The sequence below is a fragment of the Pyrgilauda ruficollis genome, unplaced genomic scaffold, assembly GCF_017590135.1.
Source record: "Pyrgilauda ruficollis isolate IOZ18807 unplaced genomic scaffold, ASM1759013v1 scaffold58, whole genome shotgun sequence".
Lineage (NCBI taxonomy): Eukaryota > Metazoa > Chordata > Aves > Passeriformes > Passeridae > Pyrgilauda > Pyrgilauda ruficollis.
The window spans coordinates 881,961-906,776 of record NW_024527488.1 but is presented as its reverse complement, the minus strand read 5'-3'; the positions used below and the strand labels follow the sequence as shown (position 1 = coordinate 906,776).

Genomic DNA, 24,816 nt, shown 5'->3' with positions numbered 1-24,816 from the left:
GCCTCACGGGTCCGGGCTCCCTCAGGACTCAGCGCACACCCGGCTCGGCGGGAACAGGATTTACCTCACCCAGCGGCGGCAGCAGGCGGCTGAGGGGCATTTGTAGCGCTGCTGTGGCAGCGCGCCGCCCCCTCACGCCCCCCCGCTCCCGGGCCATGAGGGGCGGAGGTGGGACGGGAGCGTCTCCTCCTCTCTGGAGCGCTCGCTGCGGGAGGCGGGTGTGCTCTCCGTGGCCCCGCTGCCTCTGTGATGATGCCGTCCTAGCGAGGGATGATGACAGGCAGAAGAGGAGGAGGAGGAGGGCAGAGCCGCCGCCGCTGCTGGGAGCCCTGTCTCTTGCTCACCTCGCCGGCAGTTCCCGGCTCCCGCTGCCGGGCTGCGCATCGCGCCGCCTTGCCGACGGGCGGCGGGGTGGCCGTGGGTTTGTGGTGAGGGGTTTGTCCTCTCCGGGTGCTCTGTCCCCCGCCGAGCAGGGCTTGTGTCTCCTTCCTCCTCCTCCTGCCTCCTTCCCCGCCGCACACGCTACCGGACGAGGCCGGCCGGGAGCGGGAGCAGCGGCGGCCGCCGCCGCCTAAGGGGACCCTGACCATGTCGAGCAAGAGCAGGAAGAGCAAGGAGCAGGGGAGAGTGACCTTCCCCCCGCAGCAGGAGGAGGAGGAGGAAGGGGCAGAGGAAGAGGAGCAGCAGCGCCGGCGCCGCGGCTGGAGAGGCGTCAATGGGGGACCGGAGCCCCCTCCGCCGCCGCAAAGAGCTGTCAAAACCCTCCGGGAGCCCTACGGATACTACCCGCCCCCCCCTTTTGCCAGCACCATGTAAGTGGGGCCCGGGGGGGTGTTCGCAGGGGGCCGCCCGGCAACTTCCCCGGAGCAGGGATGCGGCTCCCGGCGAGTTTTGGGCCCGGGGGTGCGGCCCCGTCCCGGCAGCGCGGGCGGGAGCGAGAGCGGCCGCTCGGCTCCCCGTGCCCCGCGGGCATCGTCCGGCCCCGGCCTGGCCTCGGCCCCCTCCCCAGCCCCGCTGCTTCGGCGTCAGGCGGGCACAGGTGTGTGCCGGGGCAGGGAAGAGTCCATCCCTTGCTTGTTTTCCCCCCCGCTCTTGTTTTCCCCCTGAATACAAGAGTAGCTGCCGAGAAATTGACTAATTATTTGGCTCGGCTAAGGTTTAGAGAACCCGTTGCTAATGCATCCGCTTTATTCTTACGTATTTTTTAAACCTATGCTGAGATAAAACTGAATTCCCCACAGAAAACTAGGACACCTATGCAGAAAAGCCTTAGTTCTGGAGATGTACCTTACCCTGTTTGGATGTGCTCTTCCAAAATATCCATTTATTTTCAAAGGTACAATCATAAGCAGCTATCTATTTAGATATATAAAGAGATGCTGCCCATGCAACTGCAAGATAAATGCATTCAGTTTTACTAGTAGGGATGTTAACTTTCGTTTCCGTGACTTGCAAAATGTAGGTTGTCCGTGAGTAATTCACTACTTTTTACAACATGCTGCACTTTAAGTAGACTTAACCTCAGAGGATTGCTTGACTATTTTATGTTTTCATGAAAATGTTTAGTTCTTAATTAAATATTTTAATTACCAGATAGCAAACACTGAGTTTTAAGATAAGATATTCAGCATTTGTAGAAGCCTTAATTAAAATCTTTCCAGAGACAACTGTAAAATACAGAAATAATTGGGGTAGTGCTTAGAATGGTATAGCCACAAATAAAAGTGGGGTTTACCGTCCCTGTGCAGAAATTCTTCGCAAATATCCTGTGCCCAGCAATTTGCACTTGGAGTGAATTGGTCTTTCACATGTCTTCAGCTGTCAGAAAGTTAGTTGTGCTTGAGTTACTTGTCTAGACTCCCATGTAGATGATGGAATGGGAGCAGAAATAGCAGTGGGAAAAGCAGCATAGCCATTTATCTTCTTTTTTGGAGGTGCCTGTCTTTATCTGCCATAAAAAGAGACTTGGACACATTATTTTTAGACAGTTGAAGCTGGCTCAGATGAATTGTAAGCTACAAGTCCTCAACTTCTGGGTCCCAAGTGTCCTTCTACAGAGGTTGACATATTCCTGTGTTGAAGAAATGGGTACTACACCACGGGGGGGATTAAACTGGAGTCCAGTTTACACAGCTGTAGGTGTTTGAGCCTGGAGTGAGCTCTGCCTCATGGAATTGTGTTTGGTAGATAATTATTGATATCCTGGGAATCTGTGAGCCCAATGGACTGACATGAGGGCTGACATGGGTTAACGTAGTAGGAGTGTATTGAACTGTTGGGGCATAGAGGCAAAAGACACAGAACTAGATTTTCCCTCTTATGTGACTGTGGTCATCCTTGATGTAGCAGCGGGATTTTTCTCCTGGAGTAACATTTTGTGTTTGATACTAGAACCTAAAATCATTGTGCATGTTAATGAGATAAAGATGAGTATCCTTGCTCCTGATGTGCTCAGGATGACACATGTCAGGCTCCAGCAGGCACAGAGTGAGAATCCTTGGCTGGAAGGATTTGTAGTGTAAGTACTCAGCACAAGGTGTAAGGGGAAAGAGGCAGGAAGATGTGAAGTAGTTTGCCCACGAAGGCAGACATGGGTTTTGAAATCTCTGAAAGCAGTAGCCTGTGCAAAGTGCTTGTCAGTGTACAGCTGGCTCCCTCCTGTGCCAAATATTGCTGGGAAAAAAGTAATTAACCTCGGATTCCCACTAAGATTGCAGACTGAATGTAATACTTGTTTCACAGGGTACTCTATGCCCCAATGGGAAAAAAGTGGACAAAACCTGTAAATCAAATGTACTAGGTATCCGATACCTGATTTCCTGAGTCTGTCTGAAAATCACAGCGTAGTTTTCTGGCTGGAAAGGCAGAACACAAAGAAAGGACTAAGTTTCAAAGGAGCTTTACAAGTCATTGTTGGTACAGCCCTGTTAACTTGGCTCTTTCCTGGTGAGATGTTTGCCTTGTTCTGTGTGTGTATAGATGCCCTCCTGCCATCAATATATTGTCCTTTTTTTCCCACAGGAATTCAGATGGTTGGTATTTTCCTTTGAGGAGTTGTTGAAGGGCAATGGTCAGAAAAAGCTCTGCTTAATTGTATGGGGCAGGAGTTTGTTCCATCCCCTAAGTGCATGTACACCTCCTCCTGATATTTCACTGTAATTTTTTTTCCATTTTTTTGGACTAAGTCTTTCCAGTTTGGAGCCAGAACTTCTGTGAGATGACATGAGGGCATTTTGGATGATGGATTATGTCGTTTCAGACCAGTGGGAGAGTATAGACCTCAGTCAGATCTTGCAGCTGGCCTGATTTATGTTCTACTGTTCAGCTGAATTAGCCTCCCTCTTCTGGAAAGCCCAGGCAGTAGCTCACAGAAAGGAAAAGGAAGCTCTCATTTAATGCGTTTTGGATTTGGTGAAGGGACTCCCAAATTTTTTGGAACATAAGCCAGCATGCATAAAGGAGACACCAGTTTTAGTGGTGAAGAAACAAATTTACCAGCGGCCCATTCTGACACATGGGAAGCAGACGTTGGAGAGGTGGGAAAGCCTTCCTTGGGGAGAGGCAGTGAGGATGGGGGATTGCCCCTCTAGCACTGCTTGTGGTCCTGCTCAGAGCCAGGAGCTGCTTCCTCACATGAAAGAGCTGTTTTTTTCTGTTGCAGTAACAAATAAAACACTTGAGATCGCTTAGTTTGGGGAATCTCAGGAGTCATTAGCTACAACGCTGCTCTTGTGTATGTGCATATCTGAGCACTCTTGTAAGGCAATTATGGGTCTTTAATTTTAAAACTGGGACCTCAGAGGTGACTTTTGGCAGGACAAGAGGCACGATCTTCGTCTCCTGCTCGGCTGATTCGGGTGTTGTTTCTTTTAGACGCTGTTGGCATTATGTGCTTATCAGATCTGCCTGTTACCGCTGGGCTGCATTTCCTTTTCAGGGCTAGAACGGAGTCAGGATCACTAATGTACTGTAGTTTAGCAGGGGGGTAAACTGCTTGTAAATTGTTGATGCCATCTTTTATTGCATGGGATAGTTCAGGGAGAGTAACAGCCTGTTCTTCAGCACAAATTGCTCTACGGATCTGGGAAGACCCAGGATAAAATCTGTGTTTCTCCAGCTACTCTCCTTTCCTTTAGAACTGCTTATGCTGTGTGCAGGGTTAAAAAGTAGACTTAGAAACAAGACTATAAATCTTTTGGATCACTGAAGATAATGAGCAGGATAAGGAAAAAGGAATTCTCACATCAACTCTTCATCCCACATTTCTTTTCTGCTGCAGTTCTAGATTGAACATGAAAAGGGATAGGTGGAGTAGCAGAGTAGAAATCTGTAATTGAAACAGCCCATGGCAGAAGCAGAGAGATTATTGTGCTTTTTTCCCAGCCTTTTGCAGTTGCTGTGCTGCTCAAATGTCTTGCTTTGTACATTCCTTGTTGGAATAGCTCTGACCAGGCAAGGATATGATGCAATGTAAGGTCATAGTAAATGTGATGTGTGCAGAAAACAGGAGACAAGTGAACATTGATTGTTCTGTGGAAAATATTTTTAAAATAATTTTTTATTTCTCATATGAAGATCATACATTTTAGATGAAAGTGTTTGAGGTAAGCATAAACATGTTATAATGTAGGATAAGTTTTTGTGTCTTATTTACCAGGTCTGTAATGAACTAATTAATTGTTCAGAGTGCACACCACATTGCTGTGTCTGAGTGTTTGTGATGCCTGTCATTAGGTAAAGGCCTTGAAAGGTCATGTGCTCTTTTAGGAGCCTTGGCCTCACTCGTGTGGGAGTACTGCTGCAAAGCAGAGCTGAGGAATGAGTGGTCGTGAAGGTTGCTGTACAGTTCTTGACATTCTTCCCTCTTTGCAGTGAAGTTTTTGAGTTCCTCAAAACAGCTGCTTAACTGCTGCAGGCTCAGGGCCAAGTGAAACATGTCCAGATGTGGTGGGACAGGTGTGCTTCATTCAGTTAACATGACTGATCTCCAGTTCCATCCTTCTTTATCTCTAATGACTAATTAATGCAGAATAATTGGGCATTTTTCTTACTTGGTTCTTTTGTGGTTTTTTTTGCCGTGCATTCTACAGATATTTTTATGGTTTTGTGTATGTGTACTTTCAACTGTTTGAAACAGTTGGGAAGAGGAGCATCATGATTCCCATCTCTTCTTTCCTCTTTTTTAAATGTAGGTTGTCAACACCTTACAGAGACAAGGCTGACTGTTTGAACTTTAAAAGCTTTGCAAATAGAACACAAGTAATTAATGCACACTTAGTTCTATTTTCATCATATTTTAATGCAAACTTAGTTCTATTTTCATCATATTTTTATGCAAACTTAGTTCTATTTTAATCATATTTTTAAGCCAGTCTAATGGTGTTGAGAGATGCAACTTGAGATTTTGCTGGTTTGATTATTTCAGATGGCAAATAATACATATAAAATATGCTGAAAATGGTCAAACACTTAAAACTAAAATTCTAACTATCTTATTCATTCTTTGGGATAGCTAAAATATTAGATGTAAGGAAAGGAAAGCAGAAAATGTACCCTTGTACCTTATTGTTGCATGCATTACTCTGACCAGAGCTATGCTGGCTTCAAGGTCTTTGTATTTGAGGAAAAAGTGGAAGAAAAGAGGGGAGAAGTGTGGATGAACACAGCAGCCTCATGGCCCTGTGGTGCTGCACAAGATTTTTTGCTTTTAATTTTTTTGGGAATGTCTTGACAATACTTTAGTCATTAAAATACCAAGCATCATGCATCTTTATTTTGAGAGGGTATTGCAGTCACTTCAGATACATCATTTCTGTCACAAGGTTTACAGTTAAGGATATCTTCCTTCCTAGGAAGCCACTCTTGAAAGGACAATTTTTAAAGGATATGTGTGTCTCTGCAAAAGTCAGATGAATCACCTCAGTGATCACCCAGATAGTGGGGTTTCAAAGGAAGGTAGATAAAATGAAAATAAATGTCGTATTTCAAAATATGCTGAAAAATTAAACTGAATATATAAGAACAAATATATTGTGTATTTCATAAGAGATAAATGAGATTCAAAGTGGCAGTTTAGAGTCTTCTTAAAGCAAGAAGTCAGCATGAGTCAATTTGTTTTGTCTTTGTTACATTTTTAATAGCTATAATTTTTTTTCTTTATAACATTACAGTAAACACTACATTTCTGTATCTGTCTGATTTTGGATGTGGAGGATGAGTGGAAGTGTAACAGCAAAAAAGACAATAAGATCTTGTTTAAAAAGAAACTATGAGAAGACAAGGTATCTGGTTTTACTCCTGATTTTGCTGGGGAATAAGATAGCAGCGCACTGTGGCTGTTCACAGTGTGTGCTCTGATCTCAAGTCTTTATTTCTGAGTACTCCTAAGTGGGAAATATGCCTGAGGTTTAAGACATTAAATCAATTCTGTGTTTAACAGAGTTACAAATCCTCTCTGTTATGCAGCCTTTTTTATAGATTTAAAGAAAGTGGTACAGAAGCGAAAAAAAAAGGATTGTGTCATGTTTGCCAGAGCAGTTTTGCCACATCTTCCAGAAAGTAAATAGTAGTTAGCATTGCTTATACTGTGGTGCCACTCAGGCTATTTCAGGTAGTCCAGAAATGCCAGCCACAGATAACAAGGTAAAAAGATCAAATACTTCATCCCAGGAGAGACCTGCCTTTGCTAATGAGTTTCACAGTCTCTGTGCTTGATGTGCAGCTAGCTGAGCTGTCCGTTTGTGTTCACTGAAATGCTCAGGGCTTGGACTGGCTTTTAGGATGTTTGTAGCTGTGATCAAGTGATTAAGATTGTACATTTTGATGTAGATAGCTGGAAGGGCAGGCCTATCCTTACAACTTGAATGGAATTAGTTATGCCCAATGCAGACTCCTAGTGCTCCATCCAGTGATTTTGTGCAGTGTCAAGAGAGCAACAGAGCTCGTTGTTGAGAGACCACACCCACAAAAATCAATCCCCACCAGCGCTTAGGAAGCTCTTTCTCTGTCTGTGGACTTGAACCTGCATCAGTTTGGATGTTTACCTTCCCAAGCTGCCCATGCACGTGCTACTGTGACCACTTCAATGTAGAGCCCTTGCGTGCCCAAAGGTGCTTGTGGCATTTTTCCCTTGGTTCTGCCTTTTTTGCAGACTGACAGGGTTTGCTTTAAAAAGGCTTTTTAATATTTTGGTTTGCCCTTGGCATTCATTACATGGACTCACATCTCTTCTAATGCACTGAGGGTAGAAGGATTAATTTCCTTTTCAGTTTTTCTGTCTGGCCTTTTACTCCTGTGTCTGAGTTTTTCAGCAAAGTGGAAAAAAAAATTAATTTTCACAATGCTCCTGTAAGATGGGAGCCAACTGTTCTTTTTTCTAAAGATGAGGAACAGAGGCACATAGGACCTAAGAAACAATTTGGAACTTGAAAGATTTCTTCATCTTTATGTATTGTGTATATTTATATATGTATATATCTAGTGTGTTACATGTATTCAAAGCACACCCTCCATTAAGTCATATTGTTTATCAGCAGCATTTGGTGTCCCCATGCCCATCAAATCATCCAAAGTGATCTCTGTCCCTTGAGCTACTGGATTAACTGATAGCAGCTGGAGGCTGCCTTCCTCACTGTTGAGCTGGCCTAGAAAAGGCAAGAGAGATTGCTGACTGGTTTCATATTTATATGCAGATGGTGATGAAGGAAGGTTAGGCTATCCTGAGTACATTTTCAGGCCTTTGGCCTCTGCTCCAGCAGGCACAAATGCTTGTGTTCTTCCCCCAGCTGTGACCACTGCAGCCTGATCCCATCCATTCTGTTGTTTCAGACCTTGCCATGTGGTTGTCTCCTGCTGCTGTTTTCTCCAGCTAGGCCATGTCTGCTCCTCAGCCTCTCATCCTAGGTCCCTTCTCTTTGCAATTTCTATCCAGTCTCACTGCTCTGAACCTCCCTACCCCTCTCTTGTTTCCTTGCCTTGCTAGACCCAGCTCAGCATCCAATCTGCCTGTTCTCTCAGCCAGTACCTTCACTGGTTCATAATTCCAGTTTCTGTGTTTGCCAAATTAGCTTGCTCACCCATTCTTTTCACCTGTTACCCTTCTCTTTCCCCCCTCTTTCTTCTTTTGCAACTGGTTTCTGTGGAGAGTTCATGGGTTCACTGATTATCATTTTCCTTTAAAACATCTCACTTTCCTACACCCATGTTTCCTCTCTCTAGTGCAGCAGTTATCCCAGTTTTCATTCATTAACTCTTTGACTTTCCCATTTTTTTTTTTTGTTATGGTACAAGAATATAGACACAGACCCTCTCAGCTCCTGAAATGGGTGATGTAGAAACAAGCCAAACACAGTCCACAGCATTACAGGAGTCCACCGGAGTGAGAGCTGATCCCAGTCTGTGCTGGATGACTCCTGGTGTCTGGAACCTGTGAGCAGTTTAGTTGCAGAAAGTCTGCTGAGTGTCTATGTAGTATTGTTTTCCAAAAATCTGTCATTTGACCAAAGTGACTTGTGAGTAGAAGCTTCCTGGTTTAACATTTCTAGTAGTAACACAAGAAGCTGTGATCAGGCTTCATCATGTGTTGCTTGGCAAGACATCCTGAAGAAAATGTGTTTTCACCTCACTTTTATGTCATCTACAACATGGTAAGCATGAAGTATTGCCTTACTTATGCCATCAGCCTGAATGCCTGTGATGGATAATATTAATTACTACTGAAAGCAGTACAGTAGATGAGTTTTCATTTTATATATGGGAGGGATTTCTGAAGAGGAGCGATGTCTTAAAAGAAATGAAAAATGTTAATAAATCTCGACCATGCTAAGAGAACAGCAGTGGCCCGAGGCACTGAGCCTGTGAGTGCCTTTAGATTGCAGACAAGCAAGAGCAATCCCAGTACAGGATACTGCTTGTCAGGAAATGGGTAATGGACAACGGACAAAATGAGTTGTTGCAGCCACAGGATTGGAAGTTACAAATTACCACCAGAGTAATTTGTTACCTCTTCCTTGTTTTGTCCTTAGGTACATAGAAGAGAGCCCATCCCTGAGGCGTATGACCATGATGAGGGAGAAGGGAAGGCGACAGGCCATTCGGGGCCCGGCCTTCATGTTCAACAACAGGGGCACGAGCCTGACGGCCGAGGAGGAGCGATTCCTGGATGCTGCCGAGTACGGGAACATCCCCGTGGTGCGCAAAATGCTGGAGGAGTCAAAGACACTGAATGTCAATTGCGTTGACTACATGGGCCAAAACGCCTTGCAGCTTGCTGTGGGGAATGAACATTTGGAAGTGACAGAACTTCTGTTAAAAAAAGAGAACTTGGCACGGATTGGAGATGCCCTGCTGCTCGCAATCAGCAAGGGTTACATTAGGATAGTGGAAGCAATTTTGAATCATCCTGGGTTTTCAGTAAATAAGCGACTGACTCTGAGCCCTTGTGAGCAGGAGCTCCAGGATGATGATTTTTATTCCTATGACGAAGACGGTACCCGCTTTTCTCCAGACATCACTCCCATCATTTTAGCCGCCCACTGCCAAAAATACGAAGTAGTGCACATGCTGTTGATGAAAGGAGCGAGGATAGAAAGACCTCATGATTATTTCTGCAAATGTAATGACTGTACAGAGAAGCAAAAACATGATTCTTTCAGTCACTCTAGGTCAAGAATAAATGCGTACAAAGGACTGGCCAGTCCGGCTTATCTGTCCCTCTCCAGTGAAGATCCAGTGCTCACTGCTCTTGAACTCAGCAATGAACTTGCCAAGTTGGCCAACATTGAAAAAGAATTCAAGGTAATGTTTTTGTGTTTCTCTGTCTTTGCTATTGTTTTAAAGTTGCTGCTACTTCATGCTGTCCTTAGATGCTGAAATAATTCCCTGTGCTTTTACTTTTTCAATTACAAATACTCTCATCTTATTGTCTCTTTTATTCTTGATACATAAGCCTTTAGAAGGAATTTTTAATGGAATGAAATTGATTTTGTACCTGCTGTGTGTGGAGAAAATTGGTAAAACTGGAAACGGGAAAAAGTGTGTGTTCTGATAACCTTGCAGCAGATGGAAAACAATTCTGGTTGCTGCAGCACACAAGGATTGTTCTTGTTACAAATGCTGAGTAATATAAGTGCAAAAGTAGAAACATTTTGCTTTTCTTGGGGACACTGTAGCACTGACCTTATGCCCTCTTTTTAATTTGCGCCAATTTTGACTGATGTCTTCAAATTGTTAAGAATACCCAAAGTGGAGGTTTTTTTTGGATGCACCTTTTAGGAATGTCACATGTTCAAAACCAGCTGTTTGACTGCTTACAGATGTTGGTCCTCTTACCTGCCTTTCAGCTGTATCTGGTTTTGTATGTCAGTGCCCTGACTTCTTTATCTATTTCAGCTTCTCCCTCTGACAATTAATGGCTTAGTTAACTGTTGCTTTTTTAAATGCTTTTTCTGTTCAGTTGGAAACAGAAAAAGCTTGAAAAGCACCATAACAGCCACCTTTCCTCTTGTTCCCATTCTCCCCCTGCAGCCAAACCCCACCAAAATCAAACCCCAGCAGACTGCTTGTAATGAGAAAAGCTTGGCTTGGGGAATGACAGATTGCTCTCAGTGGGCAGAGATATTCACAGCATTGTCTCTGGGTGTAGCAGCAACTTTATTGGGGTTCTGCAAGGCCACTTTTGGGTACCGCTTGCTTGCTTAATGTCTTCAAAAATTATCTGAGACAAAAGATGCATTAACCTCTCCAAACACCATCAAACACTGCTTACCCTGTGGAGTACTCAGAAGGAATATGCAACAACCTGGAGAAAGACAAGCAGAAATTAACCAAGTGAAATTTAACAGAAGAGGAAGAAAATTCCTGAGAAAGAATAGGTCCATATTCAGCTGAGTGAGTTAAAATGGAATTTAAAAATAAATTTTCAGTGGTGAGAAGGATTCATATATTATAGCACACACTGATGAAATGTAAAAATCAGCTTTAACCCTTCCTCCCCTTTCTTTGCTGAAGGAACTCGCTCATGTCATGCTGTGTATTGTGTAACCTGGCAAATTAATTAAATACTTCCTTGATGTATTTATCTGGGGGAAAATGTCAGATTTTTCTTTTTCCTCAGAGGAAAAGCTACCCTGCCTCCAAAAGCTAAATGAGGGCAAGCTGCACTGTGTTTTTGTTAGGCAAGGATGTAGATGATGAGAATTGCATAGAAAAATTACAGTGGAACTAGAAATTCATGGGAGACTCCCGTCTCACAGGTACTTAAACCATGCATACAAATTTCATCAGAAAAAAAAAAGTAGCTTGAAATTTTGGAGGAGAAAAGGTGAAGTTTTTTGATTGAGCTTCTCATTTCAAACCAGAGCTTTAAAAAATTATTTCAGTTTTAAAAATGGTAATTCCCTGCTATTTTGGGATGCCTAAACCCCAAGAAATTCACTGTTTTCACAGATTTCAGTATTTTTGGATAGCACTTCAATGCCTACTAACCTTGCGAGGTGTATCAGATGATTCGCTTTTGGCACCTACAGTAAAAATTGTTCCTGACTCCTTGCTGGCATGGAAATTCCAGCTTCTCATCAACGTCAGAACATTCCAGTGAATTAATTACTCTCCTCATTGACGTCACATCTCTTTTTTTTCCTTCTGTTTCTATCAAGCCTCATAGGAGAGCTGAGTTTCCCTGGAGTTCCTCCCATCTGTAACTCCCTTGTCAGTGCTTTCTTCCCTACAGATCTGTCATCTGAAGGTGTTTGGCTGATAACCTGTGTGCTTTGTCACATCCCAGAGGAGAAGGTTTCTCATCCAGCATTTGCATTCCTACAGACGTCTGCTGCACTCTCCTCTAGGATCATCACTGGAAATTCTCGAGTATTCCACACAAATTCAATCTGTAGCACAGCACTGAGCAGAATTGTTTCAGGGTGGAGAAAAATGGGCAAATTACTTCATCTCTCTCACAACAAAGAAATGGACAAATCTATTTAAATCATGATTTATTCTCAGTATCTATGGAATATTAAGGCCCACGATGTTTCCTGTGCATGCTCCACTTCCAGGATGCAGAGCACTCCTACAGAAAATGCTATTCTGGGTGGTGTTCCCACAGAGAAAGAGCATAGGTTGAACCTGTTTAAAAACACCTGAGGGCCAGGTTTCCTAGTGAATTCTTGTTAAATTGAACATAACATCTATTGCATATGCAAAGTCCAGTCTGCCTCTCTTGCTTATCATTTACACTAAGAAATTCTAATGCACAAACCACAAACCAAAGGGTTTGCACAAGTGAATTAGAAATGTGGGAAGGTGACTTGGGCCATTCTTTCATGACAGTTAGTTCCTCAAGAAAACCTGATTAATCATACTGATTTTTAGGATTTTGTTTTATTCCCCTTTTAGAAGTAAGGAGAAAGGATTCAAAGAAACCAGAGCCCTGATTTTTCTTGGAAGATGCAAGACACTTAGCCAAAAAAAAATACTGAAAATTAATAAAAATAGGTGAGGAAACTGGAGCCCTAAAGACCATTTCATTCTACTCCTTTCATCTCCAAGCTTCCTTACTTCCAATTGTGAAATCCTTGTTTCAACCTGCTGTTTGCCTTTTTGCTCTTCATCTATTATATTTATTTCTTCTTGACACTTTTACTCCTTTTTGATCTTTCTATCCACTTGTCTTCTTCCCATGTATTCTTCTATTCCATTCTCTCAGGGCAGGGAGTACAGTATTTGACTCTGATTTACTTTATTGTTCCTAGTCTCCTAATTCCAGGGATTGCCTGCAGGATTTCAGATGACATCAGGAATTTCATTTTGATCTTGGTGAGGAATGCTACTGAATTGTAAAAACTGGAACTGTGTCTTGTCTTAATGTAAAAAAGTGACCATTACCATAGTTGGAGAATTATCTTCTCCTTTCCAGTAGCACCACAAAATACTTTGCAATACAAATATTCCTGATTTTTGTGTTTTCCTGTTCTCCTATTTTTAGCAGACCATAGCCACTGCAGCTTTGCTTGGGGAATAATGGGGTTGGGTTACTAAAGTGAATTGATATTAACCCTCTTCCCTGAGAACTTTAAAGCTGTTACTGCCCAGGGAAGGGAGGATTTCTGACAGTCAGAACAGCCGATGGAACTTTCCTTTGGAGTCGCCATAGGAAGAGGGAGGACAAGATAGCTAAAAAAACCCTATGGTTATCTCTTTATACCAGCTTTCAACTAAATACTGTCCTGTGTAAGCAAGCTCAGTTCTCCCAGCTGAAATTGCTCTGGCAAGGATCAGAAAGGTTTTAGTCCTGCTTTCTATAGGACAAATCCCTGTTCCCAGTTTTGCTAAAAGCTCCTACTGAACCAACGGAAGATGTGGACGTGCATCTAAAAGCAGAATCTGTCAGTGTTCCAAGTAAATTTACATAGTGTTATCTCAGCTGAACTAACAAAGAGTGTTCAAGCTTGATCTAGGTTTAGGCCCAGCTTTTGAAAGGACGGGGCCCAGATCCATAAGCGTTAGTGCAATTATGTGCTTTCTTTGCATATACAGTTACATGTGCAAACTCACCATATATGTGATTTCCAAGTGGCCATTTACCAGATAATAACATAAATTTATGATTAAGTATGATGACTGTGAATTAGTTGTGCATTGCTCATGAATTTTGGTGCTTGCAGGAGTGTGGCTCCTCTAACAGAACACAGATCCCTACATTTTGTTTGACTGCATGTGATTGCTCAGTATAAATTTGCTTTGCAGTGGTTACAAATCTTGAGTGGAATCAGCTGAAGGTTTTCTGTTCGTGCGCTTTGTTCTTTGCACACAGACCAATACCACCTTTGTCAAGACTCCAGATGAATTCACAGGGCAGTGCTTGATGTTATGAGTGAGAACAGAACACACAAATTTGGGCAGGCTGAGATTCAGCTTTTGATGTGTGTCAGAGTACTCTGAAACTGCTTGTGAGACACAGCTTTGCAATTCCAGTCGTCGTCAGTTGCCCCAAATGTGCTGGAGTCACCTGCGGAACCTGGGAAACGCAGGGTGTAGGCTGGTATTTTTTGATGTTACAAAGATGTCTGTGCAACTGTTAGTGTTGATCTGGTGGCTTAATTTGTATGTTCTCAGGAGTGAGTAGAGGTGATTTGGATGACTGGGACCATAGATTAAAATTTCTGATATTCACACAACACCCTAGAGGTAGAAGGTTGTTTGAGAATCAGGTGCTGTTTTCTGTTTAATTCTGTAAAGCAATCAGATAGACTGGGATAAATTTGATTTGCTAATACGTAGGTAAATAAAGACCTGGAGAGGGAAATCTGACAAGTTTTCCTGCTACAAGATTCAAAGCCAGAGTGGGATATTAAGAATGCACGTACTTTGCAGTGCTCATAACAGCATTTGTGAATAATGTAGGCTGTATTTAATCCTTAAATTTGACAGAATTAAACCTCTTCCATTATATCATTAATCTTATCTGGCAATAAGCACAATTTTTATAAGCAAGTGGTGCATCTACCAATGAAGAAACATGTCATTCATGTTTGTACTGTTATTCTACTGCTATTAGAAGAAATCTGGGTAACTCTTGTGGTAGGCAAACATGCAAAGCATGGAAATAGCTCTTGTTATTTCCTAACTATTAGAAATCCACTATTGCTTCTTCTATTTCTTCACAATTTGCAAAATAATGAGAAAACACTTTGTAATTGGAGCCTCTCCCTGCAACTGGACAGCCCATGTTCATTCATACAAGGACAAAATTTGGGTTGTGTTATGTCATAAAGCACTTGAATAATACAAAACCATCTAAACTAAACTTTATTAAACCTTAATAAGATACCACTTTAGACTGTAGGTTAGATACAAATAATAATAAAACAAATACTTCTTTTTTTGTCTTGGTAAAGTTAAAAGTGCCTGGAAATTTAGGTGAGAAAGAATGTAGTTTCTCTTTTAGTTGTGTTGTATTATTACTGAAGTCACTGCAGGAAGTGTATCCTCCCATGCACTTAGAACAGTGGATTTACAGCTACTTTGAACTGCTAGAGAAAAGTTGCTTATCAGTCTTATTCCTTTTGAATTAATGTTAAGCTGTGTCTGATGATTTTCATGGCTTTTGCTCAGCCACCTCCTTTAGTAAATACTTCCTTTAGCTGTAGTGAAATGTGTAAGCAACTCTTGCTTGGTGCTTAAGGAAGAGTGTTCGAGTTCTCGCATATATTTAGTAATTATTTTGTGAAAAAAATATCAACAATATAGGACTTGAATGAACTGAAGGCATGGTATTGTTTTCAGCTTTATTGGATTGTCTTCAGTCACTCCTTTTCCTTCAGTGAAAAAAATCTCCATCTTCTTTTTGCATTGTGTCACCTTGTGCTCTGCTTAATATTCTCCATAACCTGAATTCTAGCAGTTCATACTTAGAGTTTTGGCCTCTGTGATGAAGCTCTTTCTTGACTAGGCTGTCATTGACTAGGCTTTCTTGACTAGGCTGCTTCTTTGTTGTTTTCCTTTTTTTTTTTTTTTTTTTTTTTGACTGCTACTATTTTCTAGCCATCATCCTGGAGTCTTCTTTTGCAGGGTTTTTGCCTTTGTATTGTCTGTGATCTAATCACATTTTATGTAAAAGCTCTATCTGCATTCAGACCTCCATGCTGGCAATTATATTTCACTCCCTTGATTAGCTTTTTTATGAGACTTTGCCTTTTTCAAAGTACTAAATCTTGGTCATACATAAGCTTGCTTATCCCTTCACTGAATTTAATCACACATCTCAGTATTAGTTTTACATTTGGCTCTTCTGTCCTGTTCTCCTTGGTTACCAAAAACAAATCTAAAATAACCTTACATCCTGTTGCTTCACTGACACTGAATTAATTTGTCCTCTATGACCAAAGGAAATAACAGGATCCTGTTTAAGGTCTATGATTAGGACTGGTTGTTTCCAAGTCCATATCAGGGATGTTAGTCTTGTGTAATAACACAACTTCTAGGAGTATTTGTTTGTCTCCTGTAATGTTTCATTTTGATTCATATCTGAATCTGACCTATGGGATTGATGGCTGATTCTTGCACTTACCTTATGCAGCCTCTTTTCCCAAAATAATTTGAAACTGCTGAGAGCACATTAGCTTCTCTGTCCCATTATATAGATGCTGAGTTGAAAATTTAGCAAAACTACCAGTACAAGGAGATAAGATTACTTAGGAGAGAAAGAAACAGTGAGGGTTTCAGGAAAAAAAGAAAAAAAAATTAAGTGAGAAACGTATGAGGGCAGAAGCAGTAAGGAAACATTTTTGGGAAGACAGGCAGCTCTAAGAGAAAATCTGCACCCTCAAAAAGTGATTTTGAAAAGGCAATATCTGGAAATGAACAGTGAAGCACACAAAATAGAGAGGCAGAGGGCTCAAATTAGTGCTTTGTTGGCCTGGTGGAGGAAAAAAAACTGAAGAAAAGCTATGGAGTAATTGAAAAAGGTGGTTGTGCTGGTTCTAATTGGGGACTGAAGTTAAAATTGGAAGATTCAGTCAAGTTTCCTCCCCTAGCTGTACCCTCATGTGAGGAAATCAGAGGCCACATCTCAGATATGAAATTTCTAGAAGTCCGTCTGAGAGGAATGGATACAAAAATGAATACTGAGGTTTGTGCTGAAGCAGAGATCAAGATAAGAGTTTATAGGTAGTCACAGAGGTGGTGGGAGACATTTACAAGTATAAACAAAAGTACAGGCAAGATCTCAGATGTGCATGCTTCACTGAATTAGCTAAAAATTCTGAAATGCAACCACAAATGTTTTGTCAGAGGAGGAAGAAGATTAGAGAGAAGCAAATATTTGATGTTGACATATATGATAGTCCTTGGAAAGACTGAACAGGTATGGAAGATGAATTCTCCTGTTCTTTCCAGAGCACTCTTACAGGAAATTTGGGTTATTTTGCCCACAATGTTGGTATCCAAGTTTGTCCTGTAGTTACTCTATGCAGCTACTTTGTAACCTTGCTACACTGTGCCAATTGTGTGTGGGAAGTTCCAAGGGAAGGTGGGAAGCAGAGGGTGGAAAAGGAAAAAGGGGGAAGTGTACCTGGTGTACATCAGAGCAATGAGCAATCAGCCACTTAAGCAGTGTAGAAAGAGCTAAAAGATATTTGTGGCTTCAGAGGCAATTATTTCATTAGTTGTCAGCAAATTTTTTGCAAGAATGAAGTTACTTTTTTAATAGTCCTGGTCCTGCTTTGTTTGTGAAAGTCTGATATTTTCAGCTGCCCCTTGTTGTTCATTCAGGTTATTTTTATATAATGGTACACGGAAACATGTATGTTCCTATGCTGTGTTCAGCAGCTGCTGTTAGGTGTTTACCTTGTGTCAGAGAATGAATGATTCTGACACACTCTGATACACTCTGAACCTGACTCAGTAAAAATCAAACACTTCATTTTTATCAATTTGTACAGGTGCTTTTCTCCTCACCCTTGACTCTTAAGCACATCTGTCACAGGCCTTTTTCTGTCCCCCTCCTGTCCTGTCCTGTTCCAGAACGACTATCGCAAGCTGTCCATGCAGTGCAAGGACTTCGTGGTTGGTGTCCTGGATCTGTGCAGGGACTCGGAAGAGGTGGAGGCCATTCTGAACGGGGATCTGAACGCGGAGCCGCTGGAAGCGCAGAGGCACCGGGCGTCCCTGAGCCGCGTGAAGCTGGCCATTAAGTACGAAGTGAAAAAGGTAACTCCTCACAGCTCTCAGGCACTCTGGCAGGAGGGCACTGCCACCTCCTCCTTCCGCAGGTGTTGTAACCCCGTGGTCAGATGCACAACTGAGACATGGGGTGAGTAATCAAGACTCTCACAAGGCAGAAGGGGACTGTAATGAAGGAGTTGAGTTTAATCTACTTCCCACCGCTGAGAAGTGGCAGGAGATTGTAATGGCATAAATGAGCTGTGCTAGCCAGGCTTTGCACAGTTGATCAGATTCTTGTCGTGATTAACCCAGAAGGTGTTTCAGTAGAGGCAGATTTTCACTCAGTGACACTCAGGCTGTGTCTTCTGTCAGTCAATGCAATAATACCTGTTCCAAAGAGAAGTCTGTGTTGGTCGAAGTGTTGGTTTCAACCCATAAGTAACTCATCTGCAACTGCATGTCGTAATGAGAAATTCCATGTGATTTACCAGGCTTGTTCCTTTAAAAATGTTTTAAAACTCAGCCCTGGAAATGCATGGAATACATCTGTGGCTGCTTGGACAATTCCTTTCAGTTCTTCACCTTTGTACCTGTGTTTATTGGTGTTTTGGCAAGCATTTTCAGTAGATGCCTCTCTCAAAGTAGTTTGTATTTTGTGAACGAATGTTATGCATTGAAAAATGGAGCTGTGCATCACACATTTGACATAAATACATATCCTTTCATTGTAGTTTTTATTGTATTGCTATGTTCTTCTCCTCACGATCCCACATTAGACTAGCACAAAAAATAGTTAATACTGTGTCCTGTTGTGAGAGGAGGCAGGAAGTACAGCAGTGCCTATGTATTATTTACAGCTACCTATTTATGTGATTAGCATCACTTCCATTCCTTACAGCCATTATAGTTTCATCATCTCCACAAGAAGCCTTGTGTCTCTCAGAATAAATAACTCTGTGTTCTGTGGCCACCTCTTGAGCCAATCTGCCATATAAAACAAATTGTAAGGACCCTGCCAGAGCAACTGGGGATTGCTGGTGTTTATGACGGCCCCAAAAGATTGATAATAAAAATTGTAAACACAGATCCCAAGCAGCAAATCATCATTTCCAGTAAAGGATTGGTCTACAGCAGATAAATGCATATTAATTGCCAAAAATCAAGGTAAATATATACAAGCATTAAATTAGTTTAAAAGACAGGAACTGGGGGGAAAAAAGTCCAAGTGCATAAGCATGCTTTAGTGTCTAAATATATACTTCTTTATGCTATTGCAGTGTAACGTGTACCAAAACTTTGTTGATGCTTGTGTCTCAGCTTTCACGCTGAAGGCTGTGGTTTTCTTTTATGAGTTTGTTGTCACTGATGAAATCCACTGCTGAGCAAAGGGCCACACAGATCTGTTAAGAATAGCAGAAATCTGAATAATACAAAAAAAAAAAAGATAATTCCTCATAGCAAACTTGTTCTCTTCTCTTGCAAGAGAGAAACTCAGAGTGCTGGCTGCAGTTCATGACAAATACAGTTGAGAACCTACAAGAGGAATGATCTTGTTGGGAGGAAATAAATAGTGCAGAGTTGTTACCATATTCCTACATGTGCAGTTCCCTGGAAGTGGCCATTACACAGGGCATGGCAAGGATGGAAATGTCTCTGCCGTGGTGGTCCTTTCATGCTGGGATTTGCTCTGTCACAGCTGTGACAGATTCTAGTGACATCCTGACTGGAACAGATTCAGATGTGGGAACTCCACTACTTCAACCCTCTCACCATAGGAGGCAGACAAGGATGTGGCCTATTTCCTTAGCTTTCTGTATTTCTAGTTGTGCTTCCGGGTCAGGTCCATCAAGGTCAGTTCCCTGTTGCCAGCAATGCAGCCAAACAGAGCAGCAGGTCCATGAAATAGGTAATGAGCCTATGCCCTGTCCAGAGGGAGGAGAGGCAGGAAAAAACATATGACAAGTAGCAAATGTGCTCAGAACCTCAGTGTTAGGGAAAGGGAGTTTTTAATTCTATTAGTAATGAAACTCTTGCACCTATTGCCCTAGGTACTACACCAATGTGGAGCCTATCTTTTAAACATGATGTGATTTTGAAGCTAAGGTTCGGACTGAAACTGCAGCCCCAATAGAGAAGGACTAAGGGAATTAAGGGAGGGAAGAAAAAAAAAAAAAGAAAACAAATTAATCTTGCTCTGTATGCTGAATTAATGCTTTTAGTTTTGTGTCTCAACTCTGTCTTTAGATTGCCAACAAAATTCCAGAGAAGAGCTAATACTGGCCCAACTAATCTGCAGTTCTTGCCGAGACAAAAATCAGGATGGAATTTCCAAGTGAAATGAATAAGAGCTGGAATAAAATCACAGGAGTTGATTTTCAAACCCTGAAGTGTTCAACTGATAGATAAGAAAGAAGATGCAAAATTTTCTTTGTGTTTTGTGTATTAGTATCAGAGTGTGCCAGGATTTGTTCTCGCTCCATCTAAACCCAGCCATTATGATGACAGAAATAAATAACATAATCACTCTGAGTCATAGAGAAAAATATTTACATACTGATGACTTGATTCACGGTCATGAAACTGAAAACATCAGCAGTGTTACTGTCAATTATGCTTGGAAAAGCAGCTATATTAAATTTGGGGTATTTTTTGTTTTAGTGACCAGATACTGTTCTCATGCATCATTTTTGTTCACTGAGCTTCTGCTAGGAGTTCAAAGTATTAGATAAATGTGATAAAGTTCAACATATGTAATGAAAAGTGAGAAACTGCATGGAAAATAGAGTGAAAGGAGAAATGCAGGAAGAACAAGGTTGTAGGATGCTGTGAGCAGTAGGTAAAATGTGATGTGAGCCTACTGTTCTTGGAGGAGATGAAGCTGCAGGCAAATACAGGTAATACAGACATACAAGCAACAGGGGTTGGCATAGTTTAAAGTTGCTAAAAATAAAACAAACATAATCATAAGTTGAAGTATTTCAGTAAAGACTGAGAGAGGAGGGATGAATTTCAGAGCTTTTATGGATGAGAAGTGACACAACTTGCTCCGAGGGCTTGGAAGTAGTGCACATTGTGCAGTTGCCAGCAGTTAAATAAGTCACTAAGATCCTCTCAAGAGCCTTTAGACTTACTGCCAGAGAAGATCTTGCCCATAACTCTTGGCATTTTATTCACTAAGTCTTCCTTGTTTAAAAATTTTTTGGAAATTATAGCAGATCTCCTCTTAGTGTCAGATCAAAATGTTGATAGATCAGGAGAATAAACCGGCGCAGAGCTCTGGATGAGGTGCCACAGGGCCCATGAGCTGATTTCCAGCCCTGGGTAAACTTCCTTAAAGCTCCTTTACTGTTTCTTCCCATTCCTCGTGGTAACAGAAGGAATGATGTGGGTGTTTCTTCCCTCCTCTTCCCTACAGTTTTAAGCCTGATTTTAAAGATGTCTTTGTAATTTGAAATAATTATTTACTTTCCTGCCTTTGTCCACAGTTAATCTGCTGTGGGATTTGTCCCTTTGATGTCCTGAGTTGACAAAGAAATTTATCTTTGCAGAAGAAGAGGCTGGGGGCATATGTCAGAATGCACAAACACACAAAAACCCTATCTCTTCTTCTCAAATGGGCCAGGCTGGCAGTTTTTATGGTACATAAGCTTCAAAGGTGACAGCCTAATAAAAAGAACAGAAGCAGTTTGAGTCGACGTTAATTTCTTAAAGAACTTTTTTTACAATCTCTTTATTTATTTCTCTTGGCCACTCCACTTCATGTACAAACTGCATTAATATGTGAAGTAACTGCTTAATGCATCACACACCATAATGCTTAGGGACTTTAATTTTACAGCAAAGTAGATTAAAGTATGACGATTGCCTCCCTTTTTAAAGTTCATGCAGTAGTTTCAGACTGCTTTTCTTGAGAGGTTTAAGGTTCCCTGTTTTCATTGCCAATGATTTAATTTGATTTTCTTTAAGAAGTCTGTCCTGTTGTACTACTCTATGCACTTTTTAATGAGATTTGGAATATTAATAGAGTTTTGCAAGCAAGACCTAGCAAACAACAGTGTATGTAGTACATAATGATCTCTGCAGAGTACAAGGGATAATAAAATGGTTTTACAACCAAATCCAAGGTTTACAGTATTTTCATTCTTTTTTCCAGAGTATAACCAACTGATACCAAATCTCACTCTTAACCCAACTCAAATTATCAGTTATCAGATTTATTTTCAAACCCTTTTTGGTGAAACACCTAGCCTTCTTTATTCTGGTTCACTAGTTACTGGTAAGTGTATTACCAGATTTCTTCAAACTGCTGTGAAAACCAGGCTGCTCACCCATGTGCTTAACTGGTGTCCCACATGCTTTTGTGATGTGGCAGTTTCTTCTTTATTTATTAACCTTTGTTTTAAAGGGAATGAGAAAAAAAACATGGTTCTTAAATATCTGGTGTTAATTTAGACCTTAGGTGATTGCAATTGTGCATGTTATGGTAACTCTCTTATTAATGACAGCATGTCTTAGTTTTTCTTTCTTTTTCCTTTTCTTTGCAGTTTGTGGCCCATCCAAACTGTCAGCAACAGCTACTGACAATCTGGTATGAAAATCTCTCAGGATTACGGGAGCAGACCATAGCTATCAAATGTCTGGTGGTGCTGGTTGTGGCATTGGGCCTTCCCTTTCTAGCCATTGGTTATTGGATTGCACCATGTAGCAGGGTACTGAATTTTATAAATTATGTGTCTTGTGCTGTTCTCAGAGCTGCTTTTCCTTTCCTGGCAGTCAACATGCAACTTCTGCTGCTTCCAAATTCTAACTAATTAATGATATTTTTAGCAATCCCTAACCTTGCGCCAAAAGATGCTAGGGGGGTTTTTGTTACTTGCACTGTAAAGAGGGAACCACAATAATAAAGTATGAATATAAATTAACATTAAACTGAAGGAAAGAAAAATAACCTTCTCTGAGAGATTTTTTTTTTCTTTTTTAAATTTCCCTAGTTTATGCTCACCTCACTGTATCTGCTGTGTAACTTATTATATTAGTAACATGGAGTTTTTGAAAGTCACCGCTCAGATTCTTTATTAAGTCTCCTCTGGTGGCATCCTAAGGTCTCATGCTGTTCCCGTATAAACCATTAGCAGAACATCTGTTGACTTTACTGATGCAGAACTTAATCTTAAGTAAAATATTTGTTATCCCAGCCCTAGGAGGTCTGTTTGCCAGCTGAACCATAGAGCAGAAATTAATTAAATGCATCATTCTGACCATGTAGTGGGGTGTATTTGTAAAAGAGCATAGCTGTGAACTCTTACCTTTTTAAAAATATGTGAAAGTGTAAGGGTGCTCCCTCCTTTCCTGCTGATCTCACAAGGAAAGGAACAGCAGTTTCTTTGAAATCCTGATGGTCTGTAGCACATGAATTGTTTGCAAATCAGGTGTATTCATAGATCTTTGGTATTTCTCTGTTGCATGAACATTTTTAAAAATTTTAAGTACATGTACTCCTGTGCTGAATGTGGTCTTTGAATTTTATTTCCTTAGCAAGTGTAAAGCAAAGAAATGTGAGTTTCTTTTATATTTCATTCTTTTAGTTCATCTCAAAGAGGATATGGTTTTTCTCATCTACGTATTTGAAGGGAACCTGATCTTTTATTTACTTTGAAGATAAACCTTTTTGAAAATAGTGTAATTGTTACTCTCATTATCTTCTGAAATGTCACTTTCCATTAATACCTTTAGTAAATATATTCCTCACAGCTCCATATAATAGAAACATCTTAATATATATACTATTTTTAACTGGTGTCTAATATGGAAAAGTGACATTTGTCCTTGAGCTCTAATTCCCAGTAGCATAAACATCTGATGTTTTTCCTCAGTGCTCATGTCAAATTAACGTGTTATACATTCAGGTCAGTGGTTGGATATTGCAATTACAAAATGCTTTCTAAAGGTCAGGAGCAGGAAGGGAACCTGAGATTGTTTGCCCAGGTAGTAAGCATGGTTTAATGTGTGCTGGTTTGCTTAGTTCATAGTAGCTGACCCAAATTTCAAGGAAAACAATTCCTTGAAATAAGAAAGCTCATTTGGTCTTATGGAAGCAGCTGGTCCCCTCTTGTGGTGCAGACAGACTGCCCCTACTGCTGCTGTTTTGTTCTTTTACTAGGTGCAGATGTGAATTAAACCTGCTGAATTTATTTTAAAAACAACTAATATTTCTGATCTTATTTTTCTTAGTCTGTTTTGTGGAACAGTCGTTATTTTTGATAGAAACAGGTACTTATTTTGGCACTTGAAGCTCTGAACATGTGTTCTGTGAATGAAATATAGTAACCAGAGATGAGAAAAAAACTAATTCTTCCTATAGCTATAGTTATAGAAAAGTTAATAGTACACTCTTGTTGTTAGGGAAAATTTTTTGCTGGAGTTGGAGATTTGAATAATTATCTTTCCCTGGACTTGCTTTACAAACTCTTCTTGGTCACAGCCATTGTACATTTGCAATTTTTTGGAGTGTTTCCCCTCAAACATTGCCATCTAGAGTTTGTGGAATAACATGAGCACTCACTAACAGAACGACATACTCTGTGAGGCTCCCTGTGGGAGCCTTTTGTCCGAAATGGCAAAGCACCACAGCTGAGTGCTCTTGGAAGAGTATCCTTTAAGAATGAGGTCTCTGGCTGTCCTGAGCTCTGAGTGCCCATTTATGCTTCTGGAATGCCTGGTGTTTCTTTGAGGAAACTGAGTGACTGCTTTCATTCTGCCTTTGCAGCTTGGAAGAATTCTTCGAAGCCCATTTATGAAATTTGTGGCACATGCAGCATCCTTCATTATTTTCCTAGGCCTGCTGGTGTTCAATGCTTCAGACAGATTTGAGGGCATAACGACGCTGCCGAATGTCACTGTTACTGATTACCCCAAGCAGATCTTTAGGGTGAAGACCACCCAGTTCACCTGGACAGAAATGCTGATCATGGTGTGGGTTCTTGGTAGGTATATTGCCCCTTCATCTTCCTGTTTTTCCTGCAAATAGAAATTCTGAAAGGGAGGAGAGAAACCCACGTCCCAAAGCTTTGATCCAGCTGCTGTGTGCAGCAGCTAATAAACCCTTAGGGCAGGTAAGAGGGCATTAGAACAGGTTTTGAATCATTTGTATCTCCT

The 24,816-nt window shown here is 41.2% G+C and overlaps 1 protein-coding gene across 2 annotated transcripts in view; it reads left to right on the top strand.

The window, feature by feature from the left end:
• The first annotated feature begins 276 nt into the window (after positions 1-276).
• TRPC3 (transient receptor potential cation channel subfamily C member 3) overlaps positions 277-24,816 on the top strand; it is a 33,124-nt gene continuing 8,584 nt past the window's right edge. For both annotated transcript variants that reach the window (XM_041482296.1, XM_041482297.1), the window contains exons 1-5: positions 277-812; positions 9,024-9,795; positions 17,521-17,706; positions 22,206-22,370; positions 24,428-24,644. In XM_041482296.1, the coding sequence (XP_041338230.1) occupies positions 589-812; positions 9,024-9,795; positions 17,521-17,706; positions 22,206-22,370; positions 24,428-24,644 (1,564 nt within the window). In that variant the 5' untranslated portion in view covers positions 277-588. The remainder of the gene's footprint in view (positions 813-9,023; positions 9,796-17,520; positions 17,707-22,205; positions 22,371-24,427; positions 24,645-24,816) is intronic.